Source organism: Protopterus annectens, chromosome 5.part0, assembly GCF_019279795.1.
Source record: "Protopterus annectens isolate FY-2018-M chromosome 5.part0, PAN1.0, whole genome shotgun sequence".
Lineage (NCBI taxonomy): Eukaryota > Metazoa > Chordata > Ceratodontiformes > Protopteridae > Protopterus > Protopterus annectens.
This window is the reverse complement of record NC_056735.1, coordinates 1,821,248,299-1,821,274,864: the sequence shown is the minus strand read 5'-3', so window position 1 is coordinate 1,821,274,864 and position 26,566 is coordinate 1,821,248,299. Positions and strand designations below refer to the sequence as shown.

The following is a 26,566-nucleotide window of genomic DNA, read 5'->3' as shown; positions in this document are numbered from 1 at the left end:
TTGAATACAGCAAGTTCTTAGCCGGCCAAAGCTGAGGTTTTTAAGCAGAAATTATTTCACACTGTACCAGTTAAATAGGCAAGGACAGGAAATCAAAGAATGTGGCTACCCCCACACCTGTAATTATTAGCAAATAACAAAATTCAGCAAACACTGACTAACTTCCAGTTCAGTTAATATTCCTGCAACACAGTAAAATCAATTTAAATACTGTATTTTTTTGAAAAAAAAAAGTGCAGATAAAGGTACTTAAATTCTCTTATATAATGAGTGGCTGAGACCAGTAGATGCTTGGTTGGGGCTGTGAACAGCCTGTGACACCCGTGCACTGGCTCAGTAATCAAGGAGCCTCAATCCTCACCCCTAACACCAGTGATGGGTGTCCACATTGGGAAAAATAACAAATACACACACACAGTAAAGTGCAATTTCCCTTATGAGCACACAGAGATAACAGTCTGTCTGGGGCTGGTTTCTTCCTTTCTCTCTAGTTCCCCAATAAGAATCCCCACTGGCACAGCTATAGGGTACAGATCTCAGCTGAGTAGTCAACCCAAAACCTCCAGTGCCCTCTCTGTCCAACCAGTGGTTCATGTCCCTGCCCAAGTAGCTGAGGCACACACACTGAGATTTGGTTTATATAACAACACACATACACTCCTGGGAAAGGCTGGCACAGGTTCTCCAGCTATGCCCCTTCCTGCCAGTCTATACGGTAGCACCAGCTGCCACCAACTACTCTTATCAGGTACTAAAAAGGCCCTTACCAAAGGGTGTCCAATTATTACTGTGCAATATTATTATCCAATTAGTGTGACGAACAGCCAAGCTTATTTGGAGTGGCTTTGTACAGTATCACTATATACATGCAATGTACTCTAGAACTTAAATTATCTCTACACAAAACAGCCACTGTTGAAAAGTTTTAAAATATTTAATAATAAATAAAAACACAAGACAAATCTTCTCAATTCAACACAGTGCTAGTCAAAAGTTCAAAAATCACAGGAAAATGCTTAAAATAATACTGTAGAATAGTCTGACATAAATAAAGAAAACAGCTAGATTAAATCTGACTAAATTCCTATCTAACTCTAAGAACAATCAACGTTCTAAATAAACTTACATATAGAGCAAAGGCAGAGTACTGGTGAATTGTTGTCAGCTTTTGACAAAATCCAAAACGCTCTCTCTCTCTCTGAGACAGTCTTTTAAATATATAATACATCACTGCTGACTCATTTTAGATTACATCATTTTCTTTGGTTCCCAGGCTAGCAGAAACTCAGAGTTTAACATATCTTTGATCTTGCACCTGGTCAGGAATGCACAGCAATAGAAAGAATCTGCTGGTCCAGACATCACGGCTCCAAGTTTAAGATCAAAGAGTCATACAATGCTTGACTTATCAGCTTTCTTCCAGCAGAGTGCACTGCTGTTACATTTTTGACGTTCAACATTTAACACAATTTTCTTACATTTAAGAGGACAAGCCTGTGGCTTATATTAATATTTCCAAATGACATAGAATTATCTACAAAATTCTATCTAACTAGCCTTCACATATCTTCACAGTGTCAATTGTCTAAGTATGGAAACACCTGGAATCCTTGCAGTCTCAAGTGTGCTGTTATCACTGCCATGCATTTGGTGAACACTCTGGGGGCACTAGAGAGACCAATGGGCAGTGCTCAGAATTGGTAGTGATTGGCTCCCAGCCAGAAGTGGAGGAGTCTTCTGGAGCATTTGTCCATTTTTATGTGATAATACACGTCCTGAAGATCTATTGAGCACATCCAATCTTCTTTCTCCAGAAAAGGAAGTATAGACTGAAACGTGACCATCCGGAATTTCGTTCGTATGACAAATTTGTTTAGGATGCTGAGGTCCAGAATTGGCCTTCAGTCCCCTGTCTTTTTTGGCACTAAAAAGAACCTTGAGTAGAATCCGGATCCTATCTGGTCTGGTGGGACTGTATGGATGGCCCTTTTTTTGAAGCAGCTTTTGGATTTCTTGAGCTGGTACTTCCCTTTGATTGGGTGGAACACTAGGAATATGCATTAGCTGACTTGGGTAAAGGTCGAAAGGGATGTGGTAACCTCTGGTAATTATCGTCTACATCCAAAGATCTGTGGTTATCATTTACCAGGCAAGGTGGTGTTGAGAAAATCATCCCCTGGCTGCTTCCAGAGATAAGCAATCGGGTCACTCTTCAGGAGCGCTGATAGGGTTGTCCAGAGAAGGAATCTGTGGATCCCTGATTATGTGTACCCCCTCTGCCTCTGTAGTGGTGTCTTCCAGTTGAGTTCTGCCCTCTGCCCAGGGGGGGAAACTCATCATGTGTGTCATGGAAAGGACCCTGGGATTTCTTGTACCACATTTTTCCACTCCTCTGATTCTTAGAATAGGATCATTGGGGGTGGAAAAACATACGCCTGCCACAGACAAGTTTCTAAAGTACTTTTCACACCTGGCTAAAGTTTCTTTTACCTTAGGGCCAAAAACAGAAGAGGCTCTACGAGGGCATTCAAGAAGGAAGACTTAAAGGAATCTGTAAAATCACATAGGCACATCCAGGCATGACATCTCGTAACAACGCCTGCACCTGCTGCTCTAGCCACCACTTCAGTAGAATGAGAAATCAACCTCATGGAGGAGGTAAAGATAGATTACAGGGTGGCAAACTGTGAGACAACTTTGTCTTGTACCCCATCAGCAACTGCTCCTGCAAGGGTTTCTGAGAGTTCTGAGATTAGATCTCTCTGAAGTCGGGTGAAATGTGCCAGATAGTTCAGGGACTGAATGGCGAAGGTCGCTGAACAGTACACCTGCTTCCCAAGTCTGTCTATCACCCGAGAATCCCTGTTAGGGTGATGGACAGTAGAGCTCTCAACAGCTAGCTCTTTCTTAATGGCCACCGCCACAACCATAGCATCTACTGGCAGGCCCTTGGACCAGTGTGGATATCCTCAGGAAGAGAAAGAATTTGTCTGGTCTCTGGGGATAGGTTCAATGGTATCCAGATTTGTCCATGTGTGCTGCACTACGAGCTGAACCAGGTCATCTGCAGGTGGGATCAACCAGGAAGTAGAGGGCTGGGCAGGGAAAGCCTGCAAGAATACAGACACCTCCAAGGAAGAGGTGGTGGACTTCCAGTCCCCCTGCTGCTTCAGGATCTCCACTATGCCTCCAAAGAAGACATCCTCGGGGAGACTGTGGGAACCCTTCCCCTTCATCATAGACTGTATCTTTGGTGAGGGATTCTTCAGGGGAATCCACATGCTTCCACCTGCATGATCTCTTGCGAGGTACCTCCTCAGCGGGGGCATCTGAGGAGGACTCTGCAGAGTGGGTACCTTGTGGAAGGATGTCTTGAGGTTCCCATGCCCAGTGTCCTTGATTAGTGGGCTGTGTCAACTGTGGCTCAGAGGAAAGGTGTATATACATATATATATATATATATATATATATATATATATATATATATATATATATATGGGTCTCTGACGCCGAGGGTACCAGCTGGGAGGCTGCCGAGGCAAGCACTCTCTCAATCATCTGAAAAGCAGGTCTACCTGAAGAGGGATGGGAGCCTGGAAGCAAGAAAGACAACCTCAGGACCGGGGTCACACCCTGCTCTGATGAACCCACTCCCGAGGAAGGAGCCATGGGATGACCTGGTTCTGCCAAAGCAGCTGGAACCATAGTAGATGGCGCTGATGAAAAAACAGGTGGTACACTAGGGATCACAGTGCTGACAGACCAGTGTCAATCCCGAAGATGGCCTGGCTCCGAATGAGTTGAAGGCCAAAGGGTAGACTCTAGAGCCATGGTAAGGTCTATCAGTGGAGCCAGCATGATGTACAAGTATGGTAGGGGGGAAGTGACTGGTATTGGAATGACTATTTTTGGTGCCAAAAGGGAAGTTGGTAATGTTGTCACAGTTAGTGTTGCATTCAGAATTTGAGGAGCAGGTGCCGACGGTGGCACCGTAGTTGGCTGCTGAGGTGTCAGAACTGAAGCCAGTACCATGGAGGGGGTTTGAGGCATGGTACCAAGGATGTTGGTGCCAGTTTAGAAATGTTAGCCTTCGGCTCCAAAGATTTTGACTCACCAGTGTAAAGAGAAGAGGGTAAAGATTTGCTTCTCTTTTTGTGTTCTTTCTTTGAAGGGGATGAGCCCTCTGCCTCAGAAATAGCCTCCTCAAATGGAGATTTAAGGCCTTTGAGCATAAGTTTATTTTTTCGTTCTGCCAATGTGTGGGAGCTAAAGGCTTTGCAAATGTTACACAGGGAGTTTACCGATAGGTGTGGTACCCGGAGACAATAAACACAGGATGTATACCTATCAACATTAGTCATTTTCCTGTCACATTCTTTACAGCGCTTGAACCCCATAGTACTCTTTTTCTCAGACATAGCACTGAAATTATACAATTCAGCCACAAAAGATAAAATACAGAAACACACACTCAATCACACAGGAAGAAGAAAGGAGTTCGATTTTTTTTTTTAATACAGTCAAAGATGAAAGAAATGGGAGGGAGGGTACCAACGATGGTAGTGGGAATTACCTCAGAGGTAAGGGAAGTTCTGTACCAGCAAAAGTACAAAGGGTACCAAACTTGGTAAAAGAGAGAGAGAGGGACACTCACACAAATAGTCAAAAGGTATGCGATTAACAGTAGGAACTAAGTATTAGCAAAGAAGAGAGAAAAAGCTTTAATAATAGACAAACTATGAAAACTGACTTAGCTGAGAGCTGGTCTGACAAGTCTTTATTCAGTATGTGGCAAACAAGATCTGGGGTAATATAGAGAGGAAAATTTATTCCATAATACATGAAAGTTGATACAAAAAGTTAAGCGCTTTCACCCACTACACTGTGGGCTTCTTCAGAACATAATTAGGAAAATTACTACGGCTTTAATTCAAAAGTTGGCGCCAAAAGAAACTTTTTCTTTTAAAGCCGTATACACATACTGTTCCTACATCAGCATAAGAATAAACTAATTTATGTATATATATATATATATATATATATATATATATATATATATATATATATATATATACTCATTAATACACTCGATTATCGTACATAAATTCTATCTACACAAACTATCAATTTAATATATTTAATAATATATTTAATAAATAAGTAAAATGTTCCTAAAAAAAATTCATTAAAAAAAATATGTAAATAACTTGTAAATAACATTTCACACCCTCATACATTATAAACACATCAAAGAATATTATATGCCCAAAAAGCATTCATTCATTCATATGATGCTAAATGCATATGTGCATTTGTTATGTTGTCATTGTGTGCAATGCTGCACTACTCAAAGTATTGACATCAACAAATAAAATAAAATACTGTAACCAAATTATTACATTTATTGTAACATCCATAAAGTCTAATCTACTAAACATATTTGACTAGAATCTTTTTTCAAATATTAAAATTATTAAATTATAAATTTATCATGTTATAAACATTAGAAGTATCACTACATGTATCGATTGATGTTAATCAAATACGCACCACTCAGTGTTAACCTATTTCATCTCCAAAATAGGTTTACATGAAATATGATTGTTGAGGTCCGGTGGGGTGGTCGCATCTAAAAACAATTGCCACCACACTTCCTTGAACCCCAACAAGGTTTTATGATCTCCCCCTCAGGGTCCACTTTAATGATATCTAATATGGCAAATCTGAAATCTTGTGTCTCTCCCACCCTCTCAATGTGTCTGTATAAGGCACTGGTGGTGTCCTTTCTCCTAATACTATACATGTGGTCATATATACGTTTTCTAAAACACCTCTCAGTTTTTCCTATATAATAACTCGCACATTTGGTGCACTTCACCATATATATGACCATTTTTGTATTACAGTTACCGTATTTAAATCTCACTGCATTATGGGATCCAGTCTCTATTTTTATTCTCTCTTTTTCTAAGATATACATACATTGATTGCAAGTCCCACATTTTATGGTGTGTTTCCTACTGTCTTTATAGGCTCCCATCACTCCTGTTGATTGATTATGTTGTTCCAAATAACCTTTAATATTGCGTCCCATCTTGTACACAAATCTTGGTTTTGCTCCTATAATACCTATTAATGTTGAATCCCCCAACATCAAATACCAATATTTAGTTAATATGTTTATCACTTGTCCTACCTTTGGATTAAACATAAGTATACAAGATCTCTGATGTTGGACAATATCATCGTCATTATTTCTCCCTTGATTTTGTACAAATATGTTGGCATATCCTTATCCCAATATAGGTTTGAACATATTCCTCCATTCCTGTATAATATATTGTCCAGCATTTTGCATCATGTCTAATGAATAACCTCTCTCTTGAAACAAACTAGTTATGAATGTGATTTCATCAACCATTTCATTGTAATGAGAAGTCATACGTGCAGCATGTATGCATTGCCCTTTAAAGATGTTGTATTTGACCTTCTCTGGATGACAACTCCCTTATTTGAGATAGTTATTGGAAAATGTACTTTTACGGTGGATACGTGATTTGAATCCACCTACCTGACTGTAAATGTATGTATCAATATATGCTATACCATCATAACTGTGAGAATGTGTATAATAAATGAATTTATTCTTATGCTGATGTAGGAACAGTATGTGTATACGGCTTTAAAAGAAAAAGTTTCTTTTGGCGCCAACTTTTGAATTTAAGCTGTAGTGATTTTCTTAATTATGTTCTGAAGAAGCCCACAGTGTAGTGGGTGAAAGCGCTTAACGTTTTGTATCAGTTTTCATGTATTATGGAATAAATTTTCCTTTTTTTATACAATTGAGGAGGTTATCGTGCACTTATTGGTCACACCGTGGAACAAAGGATATTCGTTGTGTATTTAATCAGTAATATAGAGAGGGGCACTATGGGTAAGACTTAGCTCGAGAGTTTTTTGGCTGGTGCGAGCTTGTTATAATGGCCAACTCAGTTCCGAAGATGGAACAGACACCCATCAGTAAGGAATGAATGAAGATTAACAACATTGTATATGATGTTTCAATGACCATTACAGTCACAAAGGGTATAGTATAACATCAACCAAGGGCTCTGGAAGTGGTTCCTGACCCTCTTACTCCATGGTAAAACTGTAACTGTTTCTAAATTGTCTGATACTGATTGCTTAAATTATAATACTGTTAAAAATTGTTTATTAGAGTGTTTTAAGTTAACACCTGAAGCTTATAGAAAAAAAAGGTTCATGAGCATAGACGTAAGGCAGATGAAAGTATGTGTGAATATATTGCTGAGTTAAGACTTATTTTCATAGGCGGGTGAATGGGTGTCAGGCCACCATTTCTGAAGGGCTGCCAGACCTGGAGAGGGAACAAGCCCTTAGCACTTTCCCTGAGGACATGAGAATCTGCTTGGCATATAGGGAATGTAGCACAGCAGATGGGTTGGGGAAAAAGGGAGACCTATACCTAACAAGCAGGGCATCAATGCAAAGGAAAGGGATACCCAGTGCTGCTCATGGGTGTAAGGGAACACATGGTGGGCAGCCTAAACCACCCCAACAGAGTCTGCCAGTAGCAGGGGATGCCACTAGGCCAGGTACACGGCCAGGACCAAGGGTTAAATGTTTTACATGCAACTTGTGGGGCCATGAAGCATATAGATGTCCATGGAGGCAAGGTGAGGAACAAAAGGTGGGAGAGCCAGTAAGTGGGAATGACAGAATGCCAGCAGTAATTTGTCTGGAGACAACAAGGGTTCTAAACTACCACAAGAGGTTATATCCTATCTTAGTAGATGGAAAGCAGGCTACTGCTAAGAGATACACAGCCCCTAACCTAACCATCATGAAGCCTGCAATGGTTAAAGAGGAGCACTACTTACTCGGGCAGTTTACTCCAGTCTGAGCTTTAGGAGGGACCCCATTCCAAATACCTTTGGCTAGGGTTCACCTTGCCTGGGAGGGCAGAAATGGAAGCAAGCAAATAGGTGTGTTTGATGATATCCCTGCAGATGCCCTGTAGGGAATGATTTTGATAATGCAGTACCTTGTGTGCATGCAGTTACATGCAGTCAGGCTTGGAGACAGGCATGTGGGTCTGGTAGCCTGGAGGGGACCCAGACAGGCAGCATACTTGAAGCCTGTAATGGTGTGGTGGTTACTTCAGAGAGGGAGCTACCATGTAGCAGTGAGACAGTGGGTATCCACAGCTGCTGGTGGGTAGTGATGTTCCCTTGGACAGAGTGACTGCAAGGGCAGAGGTGAGCAGTGGTAACCAGGCTGACAGTGAGGCACCGCTGTCAGAGAATACAAGACTTCCTGTGGAAGGGGAGCTGGGAAGGGTTACAAAGATTGAGTTGAGAAAGGGTCAGCTCTAAGACTGTACATTACAAGGCTTGAGGGAAGTAGCCAGGGAGGCACCTGATTCTCAAGTAAAAGGAGAATCAGGATATTGGGACAAAGACTTACTGTATAGAGAGTGGACCCCTGAGGGAGAGCTAGAGGGTGAGAAAATACAACAGTTGGTAGTGCCCAGAGCCTATTATATGCCACTTCTAGCCATAGCCCATGACATTCCCTTTGCAGGTCATATGTACCAAGAGACATATTATGCAGAACTTGTATTGGCCTGGCATTTCCAGGGATGTAATAAGGTGCTGCAGGACCTGTGAGCAGTGCCAAAGAGTAAGGAAAGCAGGAAACAAGGTGAAAGCTCCTTTGATACTTTTGCCTGTGATTGAGGTAGTTATGGATATTGTGGGGCCTCTGAGTACCCCGAGTTCCACATGGAAAAAAGTATATCCTAGTGGTAGTAGATTATGCTACCAAATACTCTGAGGTGGTGGCTCTGTCCTCCACTAAGGCAGAAAAGGTGGCAAATGCTTTGTTAGAGATTTTCAGCAGTTCAGGTTTCTTTAAAGAAATGCTGACTGACAGAGGTGCCAATTTCATGTCAGACCTGCTAACTTTTCTGTGGGAGTGCTGTGGGATGAAGCACCTAAAGACCACCCCCTACCACCCCCAGACTAATGGTCTGGTGGAGAGGTTAAACTCTGCACTAAACACCATGCTATGGGCATTTGCAGACCAGTTTAAGAGGGAGTGGGACAAATATCTGCCCCATCTGTTTGCTTACAGAGAGGTGCACCAGGAATCCACAGGTTTCTCGCCTTCTGAGTTGCTGTATGGGCATAGGGTGAGTGAACATCTAGATTTGATTCACAATGAGTTGGGAGGGTGTGTGAGAATCCCACAAGAAGTCTGTTGTTGCATATGTCTGAAACCTGAGGACAAGGCTCAGGGAAGTCATGGGCTTGGCCCAGGAGAACCTGGCAGAAGCCCAACAGCAGAAAAAGTTATGGTATGACAGGAATGCTTGAGCCAGAGTATGCTGTGAGGCAGCAGGTTATGGTTCTCATTCCTGTCAGACACATTAAGCTGCAACCAGCTTGGGAGGGACCCTTTAAAGTGGTAAGGAAGGTCTGTGATGTCAACTACATGCTAGAACTGCTAGGCAGGAGGCAGGGGCACAAACTGTACCATGTTAACATGATGAAACCTTACCATGATATAGAGGCCCTTGTGCTGAGTATTTGCATTAGATGGCAAGAGGAGTCTGAGGGGGATCAGGTGACTGATCTCCTCAGTGAGGCTCAGACTGACACCTCAGCAGAAGTGGTAGCAACGTTTCAGAAGCTATCCCCTACCCAGGTTCTTGAAATCCAAGCAGTGTTACAGGAGTTTGGGGGCATGTTCACTGGGAAACCAGGGTGTACACACCTGGTGCAGCAACATGTGGATATGGGACTCTAAAGGCCTATTAAGCAGGCCCGTTACAGAGTGCCTGAGAGAGTCAAACAGATTCTGAGGGGGGAGATACAGGAAATGTTGGAACTAGGGCTAATCCAGGTGTCTAGCAGTCCCTGGGCCTCCCCAGTGGTGCTGGAATAAAGAAGGATGGCAGCTCCAAGTTCTGTGTGGACTACAGAAAGCTAAATAGTTACACAGAGTCAGATGCTTACCCATGCCTAGGACAGATGAAACCCTAGAGCAGCTGGGTGGGGCTATATATCTGACTACTACTGATCTTACCAAGGGCTGCTGCCAGGTGCCCTTGACTCCCAGTGCTAGAGGGAGTTCAGCCTTTGTGACTTCCTTCTGCTTGTATGAGTTCATGAAGATGCCCTTTGGAATTAAAAATGCCCCAGTGACTATCCAGGGGCTGGTATGTCATATCCTAGCAGGAGCAGGAGATTTTGCCCTTGCTTACCTGGATGATATTGCCATCTACAGCCATTCCTGGCAAGAGCACCTTCAGTATGTCAGGGACGTGTCGGGCAGACTACAGAGGGCAGAGTTGACCATTAAGCCCAGTAAGTGTTAGGTGGGTGTGGCAGAGGTCTCCAACCTGGGACACACAGTGGGGAATGGTAAGATTAAGCCAGAACCTGCCAAAGTGGAAGCTATTCAGGCATGGCACACCCCCGTTACCAAAAAGGATGTGAGGGCATTCTTAGGGACAGTGGTGTACTATAGAAAGTTTGTCCCCAATTATACTACCATACTTGCTCCCCTCACAAACCTGACAAGGAAAAATAGGCCAGATAAGGTAGTGGGGACACCAGTATGTGAGCAGGCATTCCAGAAGCTTAAAGGAGCTGTGGGAGGACTCCCTGTGTTAGCCAGTCCAGATTACAGCAGAGAATTTGTTGTGCAGTTGCATGCTTCAAACCATGGGATGGGGGCTGTACTCAGCTAGGTTTCCTCAGAGGGGAAGAGCACCCAGTGGTATATCTCAGCCCTAGACTCCAACCCAGGGAGTAACGATGTGCAGCTGTAGAAAAAAAATTTCTAGCCACAGTATGGGCACTGCAGAAACTTCAGCCTTATCTGTATGGAAGTAAACTCACTGTAGTTACAGACCACAATCCCTGAACATGGCTACATTGAGCCAGCCAGAAAAATGCCAAGTTACTAAGGTGGAGCCTAGGGTTGCAGGCATATATGATAGTGTGGCACCGCAGTGGGGTCAGCAATGCCAAGGCAGCTGGAATCTCAAGACACGGTACGGGGTAATATATTCCCAGATAGGCTCATTCCTCTAAAGCAATGTTTCTCAAGGGGCACTTGAAAAACTAACTTGAGTCTTTGAAGAGAGAGAGGTGTGATAAAAGGAGGTACTTCCAGCACAGCTATCTGGAATTATGTAAATAAACATATGTCATTTGTGAATATCAAACTGATTTTACAAGATGCTTGTGTTACAGCTCATTAGAACTGCATGTCATGTATATCAAACTGATTTGTACAGACATTTGTGTTGAAAGGGTATTAGTAAAGTGCTTGTGTTTAAATTGTATCTACAGTGTGCTTTACTGGAGAGAGCAGAAATGTACACACACTGTTGTAACTGTTCAAATCTATATGTTTTAACAGAGGAAATTGAAAATCAGGAGGTTAACCTCAGTACATCAGACTTTAAAATATATCTGAAATTAAATCACTTTACAGGGTAGGTCATAAATATGCTATCTCACTGGTTTCAATGCAGTCAGAGACACAAAGTCTGTACTAGGAAGCTTTCTGTATTGTCTTGGGGTGAGCTAATTGCCACTCAGGAAGAGTAGAAGTGTTTAATTGTTTTACTACCTCCAGAAGCTCAACAGATCAGAGCAAAGCTCTTGTGTGTGTATTTTTTACATGTAAGTGTTAAAATCCTGGCAGTTTCCAGGGTTGGTGATACTATGGGAAACAGAGTCAGATGACCAGATGTATATGATGTCATTCTGTATAGAAATAATGTTTTAATATTAGAGGAGACTGATGTCTCAGGGACATTCTGTATTCTGTCTTGGGCCTGACAGCAAGAAGGACCATTTACCACATCATCTGCCTTGCTCTATTAAGTAAGTTATTAGAGAATAGTATAATTCTCTTAGATTCAGTCAGGAATATAGTCAAGCTTAGTTTAGATATTGCCTTTTTTATTTGTCTGAGCCTGTCCTTCAATGTTATTTTAAATATTTCCTGTGATTTTGAACTCTGATGTCACTGTGAATATATATTTAGTGTTATATTGTTCTTTTATTAATTATTAGTAAATATATTTAAACCTTTCATTGTGGCTGATCTTTGTAGAGATATTTAAGTTTTGAGAGTATTTGCATATATCTTTGGTGACACTACGTGGGACACTCCTAATTGCCTTGCTCTTAGTCAAACTATCATTTGTAGTAATATTAATTTCACTCAGTAAAATTGGACACCCTTTGTTAAGAGCCTTAAAGCAGCTGGTGAGGGGTTCTGGTAGCAGTGATAACTACCTTATAGTTTGAGAAAAAGGAGGCATAGCTAGTAAACCTGTGCCAGCCTTTCCCAGGTGTGTGCGCGCGCGCGCGTACATGCGTGTGTGTTTGTGTGTGTCAGCTACTTGTGCAGGGACACAAAGCACTGGTTGGACTGAGAAAATGTTGGAGGACTTGGCTTGGAACCCTGGCTAAGGACTCAACTCTATAGCTGTGCCAGTGGGGAGTCTTATTGGGATCTGGAGAAAGAGAGGGACTAGCCCCAGACTGACTGTAATCTCTGTGTGTTCTAAAGGGAAATAGCACTCGATGCAGAGAGCTGCATCTAGAAATATTGTGTGTGTACCTGTTATCCTACCAGTACTCCCCCACAGGTGCCAATGGTGAGGATTGAAGCTCCTTGATTATTGGCCCAGAGGTGGAGGGTCAATACAATGATCATGAAAACAGCAAAAGAGAAGGAATGATAGAGATACTAGGGTGGTGGGTGATGGAGAGATGTTGAAGTATGTGTCAGGGATGGATTAGAGGTGGAGGCTGGAGAATGGTGAGATAGGGCAGTGAAAAAAATGAGGGAAAAGGTTGACCATTGTACAGAGTAAGAAGAAGATGGAAGACTACCATCACTTACTCAGTAGTGAAGTTGTTAGGAGAAAAAGAGGAGCAGTGGTATAATGATACCCTCTAAAAACTTCCCAGTTCACCTATCAGGGATGACAGCTTTGTTAAAGACAGGATTTAAGGATAAGGAAGTAAGCAGAAAGTGGTTATGGTATTTGAAGACCTCAGACTGAAGCAAATAAGAACAATTCCATCGCAATAGGATGAGAGAGAAAATAGGCTGGTCAGGGTATTTAGATCCTATTTCATCAGTCCATCCAATGTGACAGTTTGGCAATGAGTCACTCCTTGGATCTGATCCAGTCATTTGCTAATGCTCTAGTATCTTGAGCTTCTATAAACGTTCCCATAATCCGACAGCTGGATCCAGCACTAGGCAACCTAGGCACCTACCTAAGGCCCCTGTGTTCAGCAAAAGAAAAAAGTGCAGGATCCTTTTATAAACATAGCAAGCATTAGGACCCTGCAGGAGAGCTTCCTTGCCCTGCCACAGAAACCTCCTCATTAAGACATTGTCCTAATGTCATCTAAACCCATGCGGGTGATCATACCTCTCAACCTGGAAACATAAAAAATCTGGACAAGGCCCATGAAAAAATTGTTCAAATCTGTATGCTGATTAACATCTAATTTGCATACATAATTACATAACCCACCCACTCAAATGGAATTGTGGGATACCAACTTTCAAACGCAAACTGAAGGACAACCAAAATATGGCACCAGAGTCCCCCTGCAGCCATTCCAATGTCCCATTACCTGGCTATTTCACCCCATTTACCATAAACACTGATGTATGCATACTGCTTTACTTCTACAATGATTATTTGGATTTTATTTTTACATTCTACAGCACAACAATGCAGAAACACTAATAGACATCTGGTAAACAAAGCAATATGTCTCACAATGAAAATAGGCTTGGCATTAAAACTTCTCTGCCCTTGAAACTCACATTCATTGAAACAGCATTGAAACCCACACCACATCCAAAGAAAATGCAACTGGCTAGTGGTGGATAAAGATTACCTTTGGGCTGTTTTCAAATCACTGGCCCCTTGCACACAAAACAAGAAACATACATGTATTCTTTTCTTTGATGCACCTTCCTGACTTTATTAAATTATATTCCTTGTATAATACAACGCACATGTTTTTAAATTATATTCCTTGTATAATACAACACACTTATTAGACAGAGAGGATTTTAAATTTATTGTTTGAACATTTTTCCAGTAGGCTGTACTATAGGCAATGAAACAAAACACATGAACCAATAATGACAAAACTGCCCAATTCAGAACATTTCCAAAATAAAAGTCTACCTCCACACTCACACTATAAATAGAATGACAGTAGTGTAAGCCATAGGCATCTTGCACAGCGTCTCACACTTATTTTTTAATTTCATTTTTTTTTGGGGGGGGGGGGGACAAAAGGTCAAAAACCAGGGACAAATTTTAAACATTGCTTGTATAGTTTTGTAAAGTTGCTAGAATAAAATGTGTTACCACCATGTATTTCACTGGCAGGTTTTGAACTCGGGACCATATGCACTACAGTCAGAACAACATACCACTATGCCAAATAAGCAGCTTACTGAAAAATAGGAATACTGAAACTTAATGGCTATCATTTAGTGAATTCATTTCTCACTTCTCACAGTAGCTCTCAGCCTCTTAGCACAAAAAACCTGGACAAAGCCAATAATGGGGGAATACAAATTCAGTTTGCACTTCTCAGTGTAGCTCTCAACCTCTTAGCACAGAAAACCTGGACAAACGAAGCCAATAATGGGGGAGTACAAATTCAGTTCTGACTTCTCACCATAGCTGTCAACTCTTAGCAAAAAAAAACTTGGACAAAGCTCATAATTGGTAGTGGCTAGGGACTTACCAGGGACACATTTTAAACATTGCTTGTATAATTTTGTAAAGTTGCTAGAATAAAATGTTGCGTTACCACCATGCATTTCAGTAGCAAGTCTTGAACCCAGGACTCTATGCACTACAATCAGAGCAACATACTACTATGCCAAATCATCAGCCTTCTGAAAAATAGGAAGACTGAAACTTAATGGCTATCATTTAGTGAATTCATTTCTCACTTCTCGCCACAGCTCTCAACCTCATAGCACAAAAAACCTGGGCAAAGCTCACAAGTGGTGGTGGCTAGGGACTTTAGACTCTTTGTACCCTGTACCCAAGGTACAGGGTTTGAGCCTGAGTACCTCTAGCCACCAGGTGTATTAACTGGGGGGGGGGGGCATTTACAAACACACACACACTCCTACAATTTAGATTCACCCATCTGTCAACCACATATCTTTCAGATATGAGAGTAAACCAAAGTTCCAAGAAAAATCTCACGAGAGCCCAAGGAAGACATTCAGACTGCACAGAAAGCAGCCCAGATGATAATGGAACTGGATAACCTGTTGCTGTGAGGTGACAATGCTAGACATAGTGCTATTCTATTGCCCTGGAAAACCACATTCATATACATAAAATTAAACTAGAGAAACTATTACACATTGCAGCATTACAGAAAAGAGGCAAATCAAGGAATAGCTTAAAAAGAAGAAAGAATGAAATGACAGATGACACAAAAGCGCAACCTCTAAGTGCAACTGAGTCAGGACTCAGCAGTTAAAAGCCACAGTGTAGATATTGCAGGAATCAGTGTCCACACAGAGAACAATGTCTTATTTAGGAAAATGCAAACATGTAGAATCAGTTTGCAAAACTATGCAAGTCTAAGAATACACATGAGAGCAAAATACAATGAAAACAGGTATGACAGACAGAAATGAATGAGACAAATTATGACAGCATATTAGAAGAATAATATGCTACTTCTTTCCAAAGAAAATCATGGGAGAGTAATGAAGGATAATTTTTATGCATTTACAATGAGTGATAATTACATTGTAACAAAATCAGAAACCAAGATACAATTGTTGATATACATAGGTACATCTGTACATACAAGGCAAGGGACGCTTACTCCTGAGATCACATATGATAGCAGACACTTTGTATGCAGTTCACTAAAATCACTCCAAATAAAACAACAGAATTAGAAGTAAATTGAAAAGTGGCAGCACCTTGCTTTTCAGTGCTACAAAGAAAATAAACTAACACATGAGTTACCACACAATCAAATGGAGAGCACTGCTGTTTGTTATTGATGACTGATACTCAAGACATCATCACCAAAAGATCTTCAGCATAGTTGTTAGATCTGGAGAAGATCAAAAAGGTAAGAGCTGCTTATTCCTCACTATCTCCCTCTTCTTTGAGTTTGTAGTCTTGTAGTTGGTATTTGTGCATATATACGAGAGGGAGAGAGAGAGAGAGAGAGAAAAAACACACACACACACACACACACACACACACACACACACACACTTACTTACTTCAGGTTCTTTACTTCTCCCTGACGATAGCTGTTTGCACTTTGCAGTCTTCCCTTGCAGCAGCCAAGCGATAATATTCCACATTCCCTTGCATTGCAGCAAATAAATCCCACAATCAGTCAGGCATGAGCGATAAACAAACAAGCCATTCCCGCTTGCAAAGCATTTGATTTGAGCCTACATGCACAATGACGTCAACTGACAAAGCGCAAAAAATAAAAAACAAAGAAAAAAATCGGAAATGAAGGGGTGCCACTCAGGAATCATGGCACTCCAATTTTGGACTCCAAAACTCATTAAAAGCCGAGTAATTCGGGACAGTTGGGAGGTATGCAGGTGATATAACTGCCAATTTCCATCATCTAAACCTGCATGGGAACACTGGAAGCTGGGGTGATACAGACTGCTAGAGCAACAGAATCATGAGAAGCTGGAGAGATACACAGCACTAGAGCAACATTATCGATTCTGGTGAGTGCACAGTTGCTCCTTTCTTTAGAAGGCGGAAGAAAAGAGTGTGTGTGTGTGTGTGTGTGTGTGTGTGTGTGTGTGTGTGTGTGTGTGTGTGTGTGTGAGAGACAGAGAGAGACATGCCCCAGTTCAGAGTCAAACCATAAACCTTAAGAACTAAAGTTAGGCAAGTGCCTTAAAGTTCCACACCAACTGCCAGGTCTCCTTTAATTTAGTTTATTTATTTTGTTCACCACTGAGGATTACACCATGTCAACATCAAGCACAGAGTTTCAAAGCTGTATTGTTCAGTGTTAGTGGTGCAACAGATTTTGGTGCAGAAGATCCTGGGTTCTCTTTCCACAACAGGCAGACTGATTCCTGACCCTACTGTGCAGTATGGGGGGGAGAGGTGCTGCATTCCTGAGTGTCCCCTCCTTTGGATTAGATGCCTAGTAACTATGACACTGTTGTTGGTTTGCCATCCAGTCCCTATCGCAATATTATCAGCACACAATTTTTTTTGTTAATATAACATAGGCAGTTTATTCTTCAAGGGTAACAGGCAATGAATTTGTAGATGAAACACTGAAATTAGTTGTTTGTCAGCAGCAACCTCTTCAATAGTTATAGATCTCTTTAATGTGGAATTATTCAGATGACTTTTACTTCTGCAGAGATTGTACGTATTGACTGATATTGGTGGACTGTAATGATAAAAGTCTATGTCGCCTTTTATGGTTGAAACATTCTGAAATGGGTAACTTTGTCACTATTGGTTCATGCATTTTGTTTCATTGCTTACTGGAAAAATGTTCAAAACTACAAATTCAAAACACACTCTAACATGTGATGCTGTATTATAAAAGGAATATAATTTAATTAAAACAGGAAAGTGAATCAAACAACACATGCCTGTATGCATGGTCCTAAAATGTGTGCAAGGCTTCCAAGCAGGTCAAAGGTAAACTTAATCTGCACTACCCAGAAGCATTTTCTATGAATGTGGGTTTCAATGCAGTTTCAATGAATGTGAGTTTCAAGGGCAGAGAAGTTACCAATGTTAATGCTAATTCTGTTTTCACTGTGATATTGATTGTTTTGTTTAGCAAATGACTGTCAGTATTTGTGCTACAAAATCTGAAATAAAAGTTTTAAGTTAAAATTAAATCCAAATATCTGTAATCACTGTAGAAGTAAAGAAGAAAATAATATGTACGCTAACAGGTTTTATGGTAACTGGGGAAGAAATAGCCATGTAATGGGACACTAAAATGGCTGCAGAGGGGGAACTATTACCCTGCCTATGGCCCCATTTGACCATGATCCAGCTGTACTTAATCCTCTGTGAAACTCCCCTTCAGATCTTCTTTGTCTCTATGGCAATAAGACCACATTTACAGCCCCAGCTATGTGCTCTTAAGAAAACTTTCTAATTTTTGGACCCAATCATTATCGGGTAGATCAAGCAGAAATAATTGAAAAGAAAAATGTCAAAGATAAGAACAAAGAAGTAAGAAAGAGAAGAAATGAATATCAGGTTTCCATCTCTTCCCCTAAAACTCAGAGAAGAGAGGCTTATCCCAAAATCGAAGTCTCCTATTTTGTAGCTGCCTGTTGTGGAAAGAGAACCCACACCTTTCTGCACCAAAAGCAAGTGTGCTATCTGTTGCACCACTAACACTGAACAACACAGTTTTGAAAGTCTGTGCTTGATGTTGACATGGTGTAATCCTCAGTGATGAACAAAATAAATAAACACAATTAAAGGAGACCTGGCAGTTGGTGTGGAAAACTTTCTAATTTGACATTAGAGATAGCTCTTCAGCCAAGACAGTCAGCAGACACTCATCTGAGAGAGAGCTATCCTGTTTTCTTTCAGGCATCCTTCTACTTCTTCCCTGAAATCCATATGTTTGGTCCAAAGCAGAATAAAAGCTGACTGGATCCCTATGATGAGGTCTTTTCTGAAGATGCCATTGGAACTGGTCATCATCTCAGCCTTCTCTTATAGCAGGGTGGATCAGGTTGATACCCCTCATCTCTCTTATCTCCATCCATGGTGCCAATTTCTGCACTGGTGGTTTTAAAGCCAGTGTTCTACCTTGATCTTGTATCTCAGTCATCATCAATCATCCTGCTCCACTGCTGACATCTTCACATGGGACTCATTTGATGCCAGCCCCACTGGTGCTTAATGAGTTTCAGACCAATCGCTCAGAGTCTTTAGCACCATTTGTAGGTACAACTTACTTCGAACAATTTTTAGTGTTGGGATCCTCAGCATTTCAGCCAACAGTACCAGGCTTTGTCCCAACACTATGCAGTTCCTAGTTATCATGGCTACACTCTTTGGTGCCAACCACCTCTGTCTCAGCATCCAGTTGTTGTATCAGGTGGACTTAGATGAAAAGGATCCAGCATTATGGTAAGTATGATTTTCATTTTTGAAGGATTCAAATGGAAGGTATTGTCAAAAAACAGAATGGTGAAAATTATTGACCTCATTTAAAATGGGCAAAGTCAGGAAGCTACAACTTAGGGCTGCACTGGCAGTCAGTGCCCATACAAATGTGTTTTTCATGCAGACTATCAATATGAAAGCTGGAATGATTACAGGAACCAGATTTCTTTGAAGCTGACTATAAAAACAGAAAGATTATTAGACAGGTGTTTTGGTAAATGGGATGAAAACACACGAGTGGATACACTCTGGGTTATAATAAAGAGTGATATTCAAGTTATGAAAATGGACTTAACATGGCTGTAAATACAGACGGTAGTAGCAAATCAACATGATTTTCTAGAGAGGTGAAAACAGATGTTAAAAGCAAGAAAAACAATGAACAGAAGGAAAAAGAGGAGGCTTAGTAAGAGTTATGCGTATGCCAAAAATAACGTAGAAAGAGCATAAGGAGGGACCAGGAAAAATGTCAGCAGATCTAAATGGATGAAAAAATACTTGCTTTGGAAATGTTGGAGGGAAAAATGCAGTTAGATGACTAAACAAACTGGCTACAGAAATTTAAAATTATATAGAAGTCGGTGATGAGGTAAGAACATTGCATTACTACTACTCATTACTGTTCAGCCAAGTAAATGAAGGCAGGTCTGAGAGGACAGGAGAAAAGAATGAGTTGGACGGAGAGATAGTATGGTAATGACTGAAGAAATATATCATATGAATTCTTTATGCAATAATAATTCTTCCTGTGAAGGTAATGCTTTAAAAGTCATTAGCTATCAAATCTTTATATGGGCCATTGATCATGACATGGACATGGTGGTGATGTGAAACTTGTCATAAACCTTTACAATTTATAAGAGAAGCAAGACTATTTTACTCTTTGATAATGCTGGGCACTAACCAATAAAGGAAAGAATATGAGACCAGTATGGTTCCCACTTATATCTCCATATTCGTTTCTGACTTTACTAACATATGCACTTTCAACGATTATACTACATGTTCTTCCCACTATATCAAAGCTTAACTCTTTGATATAGAAACCGTGAAAAGAAAAGGCCGAGTGTAGCTTTTCGGCAGTACTTTTTTGGACACATTCTTTACTACGGGGTCATGCAATTTTATAGTTCAGTCCAGGGACTATGGGGTGCGGTGTCTGATTTTTTTTATCATTTCATAGTTTCTTACTGCAAGATTTAGTCTTTTGAATTTATGATGAAGAACTACACACAACCCAGAAATCCCACTTTAAAGAATATAACTTACAACTCAGACTTTTTCTTACTGGTTTTGTCTATAATACAGAGGATTATGACCGACTAACCAATAATAATAATAATTAATTACTATTGACAACAAACTCTCCTTTGAACAACATATACTCAACGCAGTAAAGAAAACTCAACTCAAACTGGCAAACTATACCAGCACAAACTCTACCTTGATAAACAAACTAGAATCAAATTAGCTAACACTGCTTATTCCATCCCTTACATATGGAAGCCCCACCTTCACCAACCTCCATACATCCCTCAGTAATAAACTACAACAATGCTACTATAAGATAGCAAAATTCGCATCAAATTTGCCTAACCGCTCACATCACTGTAATGCTCTCTCAAACCTGCCCTGACTAAAATTTCACCACTATCTCCAGTTTACTCAGCTAACTATTGCCTATAAATTAATTTTCCAACCTGACAGCTGCCCAGCTCTCCAATCCATCTTACACACATATACCCCTACTCGAGTCCTCCGCTCTTCAGAGAAAAGTCTCCTATGTGTAGCTAAAACCAACAAGAGAACAAGACAATGCCTATATTCCTACAACATAGTGAAACTATGGAATACCCTCCCCTCTTCCATCACCCAACTAAACTCCCTGAAACCCTTTAAAGCTGCACTAAAAACCTACTTTTTACAAAATCCAAGCTGTACATGTGAAATACACTGTAAGCCCCATTAATCCTATAACTTATTTCTACCTAGAATCCTTGCCTCCTAACACCTCTGATGTCATTCTACTCCATTGACTGGAAATACTTTATTTCTAGTCCTTACCATGTAGCCTACTTTAGTATGATAATAGTTTACCTGTGATTTTTCTGCATGCATATACATTTGTATGATATTTTGTTTGCAGTTATGTTTCTGTGATATTTTTTGCCTTTTTCAACTCCGGAGTCTTACTCCCCAGGTGTATACTTTAACTGTATAATATTTTTGCTACTTGTTGTTCTGCTTTTGTAACTGTGGAGATTTTCTCCCCGGGCCTCCACTGAAAATGTTTTTTTTTTTTTTTTTCCCAGTGGACTTTCCCCGTTCAACAAATGCCAATAAATAAATTGTGTTCAAGACATGGATGCCAAAAAATTCCCCTTGAGAGCGAACTTTATTTTTGTTTTTTTACATCTGTTCCATGTACTACTAGTTACAGGTAAAAAAAAAAAAAAAAAAAGGTAAGTGTTTTACCGGCTTTTTTTATCTTTCAAAGCTGTGAAGCACTTAGCAAGTGCTGTCAGAAAGACAGTGGAACACAGTCTGGTATTTTTGCACTCACCTTGCCATTACTGTCAACTGTCCAGATCTTTGCAGAATGTCCAGATTTTTGCATCATATGTTTTGTCTGTTCCTCATAAAATTCTTGGTTTTCTGACAAATTACTGAGGAATGAATTCACAAAAATAACATACATTTGAGTTTCAGCCTTCATATCCTTCAGAAAATGCAGGTGAACATGCATCCTATTATACTAGCTTCTTTCTAAGTTTATAACAGGAAGTCAGGAACACATTACTGGTACAAGCAGCAAGCAGAATTAAATCTGTTTTTATTCTGTCAGTATCTTTGCTGGTCATTACTGGCAGATATGACTGCTTAGTGTGAGACCTGACCTTAAAAAGTTAAACATGGGTTGCTTAACATTTGTTAAGGTTGGGTCTTCTGCTATAGTAGCACTTAACTGATTTGTCTTTTTCCAGATATTGGAGCATAATCGCTGCACTCCATGTACTAAAATAATTTTGGTGATGAGATCTTTTTGAGAACTTGTCAGGGGGCTGTGTTTTGCTGTTTGCAACTGAAAAGCTGATTCTTCCAACATTGAAACTAGCAAGAGAGTCTGAAACACCAAATCTCAGACTGCTGAATATGTACACACACTAGTAATCTCCTGAACTTGCCCCCCTCTCCTTCAGAATCCATGTTACCACATGTTTCTGGGTTCACAGCAGAAGGGATTTTTGGAATTCAGTATTTTATGCACTTTTTGATTGGCAGAAATGTGAAATTTAGTGTTTCGGACTTGCAATAGCAAGTTTCAGTGTTAGACGTATCAACCTTCCAATAGTAAACTGTGTTTACTGTGCTACAATAGCCATAGGTAATTAGTAATGTAAACTAATGTGTCACAATTATGTTGCAGGTAGTATGTAGACAGTGCAGATAGGATAAGAGGGTAGAGGGTAGATGGTCTAAATCCACAGATATGTTGCAGCTAAAATGTAGGGGGTGCTGATAGGATGGAAGATAGCTGGTGTCATCTGTTGTGGATGCTCTTGGCCATGAATCATGTACACAACATGGGTGGACTTACTGATTGAGGTTATTGAAATAGTTGAATTCACGGAAATATTTATGCTTATTTACACTTGTCCACCAAATTCTTTGATTGAAAAAGTGGACAGGCATATTTGCTTTTTTTTCTGTTTAAATCAAAGGGGAATAAGCAGTCATACTATATGACGTTTAGGGAGATCAGTGTGACAGTAGACCTAGATATCAGCACTGCCTGGTAATTTGTTTTGCACACACTACACTAAATACTTAAGGTGGGGTATCCAAATATACATTATAGCAGGTGTGAAATAATTTTGTTTTGATATATTTTGGTTCTTGATATCAGAAAGCCTTCTTAGACGCTGAGCTCCAAATATTATAACAGAGTATGACTGAATATAAATTTAACCTACATTTTGGAGGTGGAGTAGTCAACATCTGCATTTTGACACAAGCATTTGCATTTTCTAATCCACATATAACAGTTGTTCTGCTTATTTTACACAAAAACAAATAAATACATAAAAATAAATATATAAAAGTAATTATGTCTTGTTTCCTCTAGTAGTGGTTATTGACCCTCCCTCCCCCTCTCTTTATCTATACATATGTGTTCAGGAGGGATGATTAACAAATGAGTCATTAAATGCCATCTTGAACAATACAATTGTTCATAAGAATAAATGAATGGTATCTAATTGTTTTTTTTTTTTTTTGGGGGGGGGGGCAAAGCCATCCACATCATCTCCTACACTTCCCCATCAACTACATCCAGCCATAAATTACTGCACTCTGTGGAAGGATGACTTCTCCCTTGAAGCAACCTCCATAAATAAATGCGTGACTTGCCCAAATGTGCATTATTATATATCATCAGTGCTACTCAAATGTCCAGATACAAGTTACTGTATAATCATTGCTGAATTTACAATGTATTTATTTTGCATATAATTGATATTGCTCTTTTTTGTCAGCATTAGTATATTATACTTACCTTGTTTATTAGGTAGTTGATCAGGATGCAGCTGTCTTCCGGTTTTCCCGTCTAAAAATGAGTCTACAAACTGACAGTGATCTTCTCCAAAGCCAGACTGATCTCCGATGTTGTAAAATGTTCCTTCAAGGAGGAAAGAAGAAAGGAAAGAAGAAAAATTGTTTGCTTAAATGTGCTGGAGTCAGAAGACTGCATTATGTTACTACTAATAAAACATGAAATTCATTCTCATAGTACCATATTATGAGTATGGCCTACTCCAAAGGGAAGACAATTATGTATATAGTCTGTTTTTTGTAAACAAGAAATAGTACATGCAATTGTGTTTTCAGCTTACAGTATATTACAGACTCCACGTGGGCCAGCAGAGTAATCCAGGCTGCAGAGAGCTGAATAAGCGACTTTTCTTGATACTAAGTATATTTTTTGTTGCTTTCCACATCTGAATACCTAGCAACTGTATTTCGCCTGCCTTTCTGTTACATTGAAGCTGTTTTTACTGCATTTAACTTAATATTGCACTTGGAATCCTTGTTTGTTACTATTTGACTGTATTTGTAGCAAATTCTTCTGTGTAAGCTGTAGTAGCTGATTCATAGCATTTATAAGTGTTTGCTGTACCTGTTTCTGCCTGTTTTGTGAAAAAAAAAAAAAGAAAAAATATCTCTTGTTTTTCCTGCTTTACTAGTTTAGTCCAGTTTCAGAGTTGCTGATTCCTGGGCTTTGGTTGTAGTTCCTGTGTACTGTTTCCTTGCCTTATTTGGGGAAGGAAGCTACCTTGCTTTCCTGCTTTACTAGTTTAGTCCAGTTTCAGAGTTGCTGATTCCTGGGCTTTGGTTGTAGTTCCTGTGTACTGTTTCCTTGCCTTATTTGGGGAAGGAAGCTACCTTGCTTACCAGTGGGAGTGGGAAGCATTGAGCTGCCTTTGTCCAGTTTTGTGAGGTTTCAGCCAGTAACTAGTAGTTTATTGGTCGTTTTGGGCCAGTTTCTAGCTTTTCCAGCCCCTGGTATAAAACTTTCAGCTTGTACCTACTCAGCACAGACTCCACGTGGGCCAGCAGAGTAATCCAGGCTGCAGAGAGCTGAATAAGCGACTTTTCTTGATACTAAGTATATTTTTGTTGCTTTCCACATCTGAATACCTAGCAACTGTATTTCGCCTGCCTTTCTGTTACATTGAAGCTGTTTTACTGCATTTAACTTAATATTGCACTTGGAATCCTTGTTTGTTACTATTTGACTGTATTTGTAGCAAATTCTTCTGTGTAAGCTGTAGTAGCTGATTCATAGCATTTATAAGTGTTTGCCGTACCTGTTTCTGCCTGTTTTGTGAAAAAAAAAAAGAAAAGAAAAAATATCTCTTGTTTTTCCTGCTTTACTAGTTTAGTCCAGTTTCAGAGTTGCTGATTCCTGGGCTTTGGTTGTAGTTCCTGTGTACTGTTTCCTTGCCTTATTTGGGGAAGGAAGCTACCTTGCTTACCAGTGGGAGTGGGAAGCATTGAGCTGCCTTTTGTCCAGTTTTGTGAGGTTTCAGCCAGTAACTAGTAGTTTATTGGTCGTTTTGGGCCAGTTTCTAGCTTTTCCAGCCCCTGGTATAAAACTTTCAGCTTGTACCTACTCAGCACAGACTCCACGTGGGCCAGCAGAGTAATCCAGGCTGCAGAGAGCTGAATAAGCGACTTTTCTTGATACTAAGTATATTTTTGTTGCTTTCCACATCTGAATACCTAGCAACTGTCTTTCGCCTGCCTTTCTGTTACATTGAAGCTGTTTTTACTGCATTTAACTTAATATTGCACTTGGAATCCTTGTTTGTTACTATTTGACTGTATTTGTAGCAAATTCTTCTGTGTAAGCTGTAGTAGCTGATTCATAGCATTTATAAGTGTTTGCTGTACCTGTTTCTGCCTGTTTTGTGAAAAAAAGAAAAAAAGAAAAAAATCTCTTGTTTTTCCTGCTTTACTAGTTTAGTCCAGTTTCAGAGTTGCTGATTCCTGGGCTTTGGTTGTAGTTCCTGTGTACTGATTCCTTGCCTTATTTGGGGAAGGAAGCTACCTTGCTTTCCTGCTTTACTAGTTTAGTCCAGTTTCAGAGTTTCTGATTCCTGGGCTTTGGTTGTAGTTCCTGTGTACTGTTTCCTTGCCTTATTTGGGGAAGGAAGCTACCTTGCTTACCAGTGGGAGTGGGAAGCATTGAGCTGCCTTTGTCCAGTTTTGTGAGGTTTCAGCCAGTAACTAGTAGTTTATTGGTCGTTTTGGGCCAGTTTCTAGCTTTTCCAGCCCCCTGGTATAAAACTTTCAGCTTGTACCTACTCAGCACAGACTCCACATGGGCCAGCAGAGTAATCCAGGCTGCAGAGAGCTGAATAAGCGACTTTTCTTGATACTAAGTAAATTTTTTGTTGCTTTCCACATCTGAATACCTAGCAACTGTATTTCGCCTGCCTTTCTGTTACATTGAAGCTGTTTTTACTGCATTTAACTTAATATTGCACTTGGAATCCTTGTTTGTTACTATTTGACTGTATTTGTAGCAAATTCTTCTGTGTAAGCTGTAGTAGCTGATTCATAGCATTTATAAGTGTTTGCTGTACCTGTTTCTGCCTGTTTTGTGAAAAAAAAGAAAAAAAAGAAAAAAATCTCTTGTTTTTCCTGCTTTACTAGTTTAGTCCAGTTTCAGAGTTGCTGATTCCTGGGCTTTGGTTGTAGTTCCTGTGTACTGTTTCCTTGCCTTAT

At 40.2% G+C, this 26,566-nt stretch overlaps 1 protein-coding gene across 44 annotated transcripts in view; it reads right to left on the bottom strand.

Annotated features, from left to right (window-relative positions):
* The window catches only part of LOC122801915 (ABI family member 3 binding protein), a 3,486,228-nt gene that overhangs the window by 86,867 nt on the left and 3,372,795 nt on the right, over window positions 1–26,566 (bottom strand). For all 44 annotated transcript variants that reach the window (XM_044071601.1, XM_044071602.1, XM_044071604.1 and 41 more), the window contains one exon: window positions 23,832–23,954. In XM_044071601.1, coding sequence (XP_043927536.1) covers window positions 23,832–23,954 — 123 coding nt within the window. The remainder of the gene's footprint in view (window positions 1–23,831; window positions 23,955–26,566) is intronic.